Genomic DNA, 7110 nt, shown 5'->3' on the forward strand with positions numbered 1-7110 from the left:
TCACACCAAATGTGATAGGGCATCCTGAAAGGCAGAAGGACAGGAATACAAATAAGAGCAGCTTACATGTAATTAGCACATTTCCAAAAATAGTCACCCTTCTACTTAGCCACCATTCTGCTGATGGGAAAACAAAGGCTTGGAGGGTTAAGTCCATTCCAGAATCCCAGAGCTGGGAAATGGCAGAGTCACAACTAGAACACAGGTCCGTCATCCAAATACTCCTATTAAAAATGTAGGCATTGTGCTTTCCTAAAGAATCTGGAACACACAGGCCTTATATGAGCAGACAGTCAGGGGGAAATACATATTCACAAGTGAGAAAGTAGGGAGGGGGAGTGTAGTGGGCAGCACAGGCATTCAGAGTTGCTGAACCCAGCCCTTTCACCAACTTCCCCACAAGTTGTAGTTACCAGCAGTTTCTTCACGGCCTCAGAGGCCTCTGGGGTCAGCTCATTCACACTCTTTCTTAGCCCTTCCACAAGGTGCTCAACAGAAATGCCTAGAGTTTTCAGAAGGAGCTTTAAAGGATCCAGGGTGAGGATGTTGTCCAGAGGTAAAGGTAAGGCATCATTGACAGGAAGTGGTAACTTGTTGATGAGGAAGGCCGTTGCTGCAGAGTAAAAGGGAAATCAAGTGAAACAGGAACATCCACTCCTGTCTATGACCTCATTACCTTCCACTCTGTTCATGAACAGCTCCATTCCAGCCACAGTCATCTTGGGCCTCTGCACCTGCTGTCCCATCTCTCTAGATCTTTCTTTCTTCAGATAGCAACATGTTTTTCTTCTGCGCACTTCTTGATTTCTCCTCCAGTGTTGCATTCTCAGAGAGTACCTAAAATGGCACTCCTGTCACCCTCTATCTTTGTTTTTTCTTACTATTACCTTGAATGTGAATTTGTTTGCCTTTATCCTCTCACTAGAATGTAGGCTCCATGAGAATGAGGAACTTAGGTTTCATTCACCCCATGCCTAGTGCAAACTACTGTACCTTGCCACCCAGTAAGCACTCAAGAGACACTATGACTGACTGCACAGGGATGCACTTTGCACAGAGCTGTCTCTACAACTCACACATTCACAACAAAAGTAGAAGTGCTTTAAGGGATCTCCACCTGGGAACAGGATTGGACCCAAGCATGACCCAGGAACTGTTCCCAACCAATTTAACTCAATGCCACAAAAATAATTGAGAACTGATTCTATACCGGTTGGTGTAGCAACCTAGAAGAGTAAGACAAGAATACTCTATTCAGGGAACTCACAGTCTGGTGGACAATAAAGACCTGGGTATGCCACGGTGCAGCCTAGGCTGTGCTAGTACTGTGGACAAAACTCTATGGAAACACAGAAGAAGGGAGGACTAATTCTAACATGGGATAGTGATATAGGGATCTTTCCAGAAGCCAGAGTTCTGTCTTGGGGTAAATGCCAGGATTGCAAGGTAAACAAGGGAACAGCATTCGAAAGAGAACAAAGTTAATAAAGGCACTGAGATATTAAGATAAAAGGGCATACACAGTATGGGAAGTCTTCTGTCCAGAATGGTTGGAGTTCAGAATTCCACTGGGGTGTGCTGAGGAAGGATAAAGGAAGTAAAGCTGCAAAATTTAGGGGAGGTCAGATTTTTCAAAGCCTCAGATGGCACACTAATGAGTTTGAGGTGTTTTTATTTTTCCTGAGGGCAATGGAGAGCTATCGGGGCTTTTATATGACAAAACTGCATTTTATATCTTCAGTTTTAGAAAGGTAACTTTCACATAGAAAATGAATCAGAGTACAATATAAAGAATGGATAAGTATGTAGGACGTATAAACATGACTGAAGATAAGTAAACACACATGTGCATGATCACACATATAAGAATACATATCCTCTTACCAGCTAAGACACTACCATAGTTCATTTTCCTTTGGAATCTTTTTCATTTATTATTCAGAGTATGAAAGGTGAGCCTGTTCACCTCTCTCATCTTCTACCACCAGTTTTCCCACCAAAGTTCTCTTCCAGAGGGGCAGGATCAATTTCCCTCCACTGAGCTTTCAGTAGCCACCTCTGCCAACAGATATTTGTCCCTGGACACTAAAAAACAACAAAATAGCTGAAATGGATAAAGTTACAAATTTGTCAAAAATTCTATATAAAAACAAGACCAAGTTGCCAAGGTAGGGGTGGGCAGCACCTAGTTTCTCATAATTCATCTCCTTATACTAAGTATTTCAGTGAATGTCTTCTCTGTGTGCACTTACAATTTCTAGGGAAAAGTCCCCAAAGCTTTCTGTGCTTTGAATGAGCAGTGACCCAGATGCAACCAAATATCTTTCTAGTGGTTAAATGACTCTCTCTAAAAAGAATTGGTCATTGCTTTCCAAGAAGCCAGCTCCTATAACAGTTTGCCCCTCAGTTCTTGCACAGAGCTCTAGATGAGTATCATTGTGTTGGCTTCTGCAGAAGTCTTAGCTTCCCTGCCACACTATAGGCACCCTGAGAACTCTATTTATACCTGAACATGTCTTAATCTTCTGGTGTTTATCCAATGCCCTACAGGTTGTAGCCATTCAAGAAATGGCCACTGAGTACATGAACAGATAAATGCAGCTATATCTCAGGATTACCAATCTGGAAATCTGACTGATTAGAGATGACAGCAAGAATGATGCCCCCTAGTTTCAAAGGCATAAAGGAATGAAGTTGCAAAGTCAGGTTTTGACTAAAGATTAAGGAAGACAAGGGAAACTATGATGAACAATGTCCAACAGCTAACCTTTGTTCACCCTCAGTGGGAGTTGGCTAACTTCTTATGTAAGGTGAACTAGGGTTGTTGGGTTAGAGCTCAGGTTGGGGAGGGGGGGCCAGTGAGGTACATCTGAAATCCCTTCCAGCCTTACCATTCTGTGGTTCCAAAACTCCCTCTACCATATTCCACTGGGAGCCGACACTCACTGGTTGCATTCTTATTATCAGAAAAGTAGAGAAATATACATTCCAAGCTACTTACCAGAGTAACTGCATATGCCAATGGTCACCAGCAGGAGCACAGCGACCAGCTTCATGACAGGCTTTCTGTGATATTTGCCAGAAGTTTAAAAAGTGAACCCACCAAGCCAGGGATTCTTCTTGTGGCACCAAGTGTAACAGCTGCTTTTGTGCCCACACATATTTATACACCCCCGAAGGCCACCACAGCAAGGAGAGCATGAAGGTCATGTTTCCTCATTAAACAAATTGGAGGATTTTCCGCTTTCCCTCAGGTTCCCACAAGAAACAAAGCCCTGACTTCAAGCATTATCAAGGACCTCTTGCTCAAGCCCTTGCACGGAGACCCTGGAGACACCAGAGAAAGGAAAAGATCTCTAAGGATCCTTCACTATTCTTTAAGGTTTAAACAATATTGAAAAAGAATGGAAGGTTTTACACTGACATCTGAAGGAGTGAAAGTTCTGTTGAATTCCTCCAGCTTTGTATTTCTTTCAGGTTGGGAGACTCACACTACCCAATGAGCTGTCAATCCAATTGTGGAAGAATCTGGAGGTCCCATTGGCACTGGTATAATACAGACTCAGCTAAATGGCCCATAGTCCCACACTTCTCTAAAATTACGTCTGCCCAACCCAACCCGACTCACTCACCTACCATGGCCTTCATCTTTTCTAGTGCCTCAGGGTGTGCCTTCTCTGGGCTCTCATGAAGAAGAATAGGCTCAGGATCTAAAATCAAAATGCCTATTTCAAAAACCTGAGATTCGATTTTTACTCTTTGTGCAATCTTGGATTAAACATTTTTTATATATAGTATCACTCTCCTCATCTAAAATGGGGACACTAAAAAACTGTATTTGAACAAGAATTAAATAAAAATAAAAAAATAAAATGGGGACACTAAGAGCAGGACGGTGCCAAAGATGTGACCCTAAGAAAATATTTTTTGCAAGACTGTCTAGATAAACAGGTGGAGTCACCAAAATATTCACTTTAGAACTGTCTGCCCTTTCAACTCCTTGCAATCATGTGAAAGAAATGCTGCACTGGCCAAAGAAACAATCTGACAGACAGGTCAGGGGGACCCAGGATGACCCTATGTGTGAGCCCAAGCCTTGGAGTTCTCTGGGGAACCTATGCCTCACATGCAAGGAAGAGAGGGCAAAAAATCTTGAAGGAGACAAGTGGGGATCGAGACTCCCTGGCCGAATGGCATGGCTGGCCCCACTATTAAAGAGGGACTCCACATACTCTGAGGAACATATGCCAAGGCACAGCCCCTGTAAGATGCAAGGCTAGGAGCAGGGGTCCAGATTGAGGTTATGGTATTGGTATGAGGATTTAATAAAACTATCTTGACAAACAATGTAACTGAGTGAAACCAAGATGAACACTTAATAAGTGTTGCTTGTTATTAATTCCTATACATAACTCAGATGTCATGGCCATCTCTTTCTTTTTCTGCCACTTTGCAAACTGCATGAAGAAGATCATGTGTTACTGCCACTCATACTCTATCCCCCCACTTCTTCCATTTTTCCTGGGTATTACCACCTCTCCAGGGATGCAGATGTGCCAAAACACTCAAAGAGCAAGGTTGTGTGGCAAGTTGAGTCTATGCCACTTTTTATTTTCATGTTATGATCTTTTCATGGGACACTAACCAGCCCTGCCCTCATCTGTGCTTGACATTTGCAAGTTTGCTTTCAAATTCTTTCCCTACTCTTCCCCTTTCATGCTCTGCCCTAGACAGGAAGCTGAGCTTGTCACACAGTGGCGTCCAGACTGCCTTGCCAACTGTGTCTGGTTAGGATTGAATAATGGAAGGAGCCAGTAGAGCTTAGAGGTGAAACAATGGGGAAAGCCAGGCTATTTATTCCTCCTTCTTCTTCAGAAGACATCTTGGCCAGTGACCATATCTTCTCGATGGCTCCAGAGGCTTCGGAAAAACATCCTCTGTCTGTGGTCCCACCCAAGCCAGGCAGATCTGTGGGGGCGACTTTCCTATCAAAGTCCCCCTGAGTGCCACAAATGAGAGTAAATATGACTGAGACATGATGTGATCTGCTTAGAGAGGAGAAGTGGCCATTTTCCCGGAGGAAAAAGGCCGTGGGCAGTGGGTAGTTTCTCAGGGGAAAAAGGCCAGCAACGGCCAGTTTCTCCGAGGATAAAAAGGCCTCGAGCCCCCTCCTCCAGGGCCTTTTATTGGGTTCTAATACACAGGAATACAGGGCAGCAAAGATCAAACAGTCGATAACATTTCAAAGAAATCTGAGGGCTTCAGAGTCTGTCAGGAACATAGATTTAGGGTTTCCTGCTCAAACCCTTAACATATGAATGAAAGCACTCTTAGCAGAGCAGATTTCACAGATTTATCAGAAAGTCTTTGTAATGCCAGATTTTTCCCCAGGACACGCTCTAGCAAGGCAAGGAGCTGCACCCCTCCCAATCAGGTATTCAGGCTTTAGGGGATTAGAGCCAGGAAGTGCTTTTCCCAGAGAACATAGGGTCCCCAGCTACGTCAAAGTGGGGGAGCAGGGGGCAGGGGGGTGAGAGTCTATTGCTCTTTGTTGCAGCCCTCCAAGTCCTTCCATGAAGGCCTCCCAAGTGATCCAGTCTGGCTTAGGTTTCCCCCTGCTGTGAGGGGTCTTACCCATCAGTGACTTCCTACCAAGCTTTGGGGGTAGGGAGAGGAAACTGAGGCAGCATTTGCTACCAGAGACAAGCTTTGTCTCCTGAGACTGGCACTTCAAAGGTGGTCCCTTGCCCTTAGTCACAAGGGGTCGAGATACAATCCTAGAACCAGTGGTCTAGAACACAGATCTGCCACTGTTCAAGCTTCAGATGGGTTGCTCCAGGTCCAGGCCCAGCTCCTCACTCCGTCCCTTCTAGCCAAGAAGAGTAGCAACTTCCAGCATTTTGTAACCTCAGGGTTGACTCACCTCCACTACTACCACCAACTGCATTTCTAACACATTGTAAATTATTCTCCAAGTTAAATTCTTCCTATTTGATCACATAGTCTAGTTTTGATTGCCTGGCTGGGTTCTGACTCATATAGCATCCTAGAACACTGTAGCTCTTTCAGTAAAAGCAGATCTTTCTTTTGAAACTCTGATAAGCTCCAAGTTATAAATCCATGAGGAGCACAGCCAAGACCCATTCCAGAGAAACACAACATCGCACACACAAAGACATGCTTCTCCCTTCCAGCCTGCTTACTACTGTCTCGAGCATGTCTGCTGGTCCCAGAGGTGAGTTCTTTCCCAAGAAGCTTCTTGGACCCCTTCACTAATACATTTCTGATAGGCCTATCAAGTGGTCTGTCAGACATGCGGTCTTGACCGAAACAAAACAGTAGACATGAATGGCTACACTAAAGACTGGAACCTGCTCCACACAAATACACACACACAGGCATGGAGCACAACTGTTTTCACTCATGTGTTCAACAAGTATTTCTTGAACATCTACTGTGTGCCAGGCACTGTATCAGGGACTAGAACTAGAGGAATAAACCAGACAAGCAACTTTCATGCCTTCATGGAGTTGACAGTGTAGTGGGATAAACAGACAATAAGCAGGTAAACAAATAAGAAAAAGAACTAGTGGTCAGTGTTATGAAGAGGCAAGTAGGGTGCTATGCTAGAGAACAAGTGGATGGGGAGTCCAGTGTGACTTAAAAAGAGACTTGGACATGGCTACTTCCAGGTTCCCTATGATCTGAGCCATTGTACAAATCATGTCTTTTTATTCTGTATTTTTTGAGGCTTTCACACCATGGGCCCTTGCTGGGCTAGCTAATTCCTAGAGACAGCAAACAATGCCCCTGGGAGTGCACCTTCCATATGCAAACTCCCCAATCCAAAGCCCACACAGCCAACAACTTCCTTTATGGAGCTCTAACACCCTAGGCCACTCATCACCCCAGAGTCAGGTGCCAGACAACCAGGGATAGCCCCTACACTTTGAGTACCCTGAAATTATTCAAACTACCCTATCTTCAACCTGCTTACACTGGCTCCCCCATCCCTTCCCATGGGAACCACAAAAAAGGCTTTGCCCTCTTCCTGCCATACCTCCAGACAAACCTGGTGTTTCCTGTGTGGCATGCCCCCTTTTCTTGGGA

The 7110-nt window shown here is 44.5% G+C and overlaps 1 protein-coding gene across 1 annotated transcript; it reads right to left on the reverse strand.

The window, feature by feature from the left end:
• On the reverse strand, positions 1 to 3056 carry SCGB3A2 (secretoglobin family 3A member 2). The gene is made up of 3 exons (XM_037045021.1): positions 3002 to 3056; positions 414 to 613; positions 1 to 24 (listed from the first exon to the last, which is right to left on the reverse strand). The coding sequence occupies exons 1-3, from the start codon at positions 3054 to 3056 to the stop codon at positions 1 to 3; spliced, it is 279 nt and encodes a 92-aa protein (XP_036900916.1).
• Positions 3057 to 7110: the final 4054 nt, after the last annotated feature.

The sequence above is a fragment of the Sturnira hondurensis genome, unplaced genomic scaffold, assembly GCF_014824575.4.
Source record: "Sturnira hondurensis isolate 20B ecotype Veracruz unplaced genomic scaffold, ASM1482457v3 Scaffold0004152, whole genome shotgun sequence".
In the NCBI taxonomy this organism is placed as follows: domain Eukaryota; kingdom Metazoa; phylum Chordata; class Mammalia; order Chiroptera; family Phyllostomidae; genus Sturnira; species Sturnira hondurensis.

What these genes read in the sequence shown, in the direction of transcription:
- SCGB3A2 (XM_037045021.1), bottom strand. Translation starts at nt 3,056, where the DNA reads ATGAAGCTGGTCGCTGTGCTCCTGCTGGTGACCATTGGCATATGCAGT. An exon ending in TGGCATATGCAGTTACTCTG is followed by an intron (nt 614 to 3,001) that starts GTAAGTAGCTTG and finishes TTTACTCTGCAG; the next exon opens with CAACGGCCTTCCTCATCAAC. An exon ending in AGGCCGTGAAGAAACTGCTG is followed by an intron (nt 25 to 413) that starts GTAACTACAACT and finishes TCTGCCTTTCAG; the next exon opens with GATGCCCTATCACATTTGGT.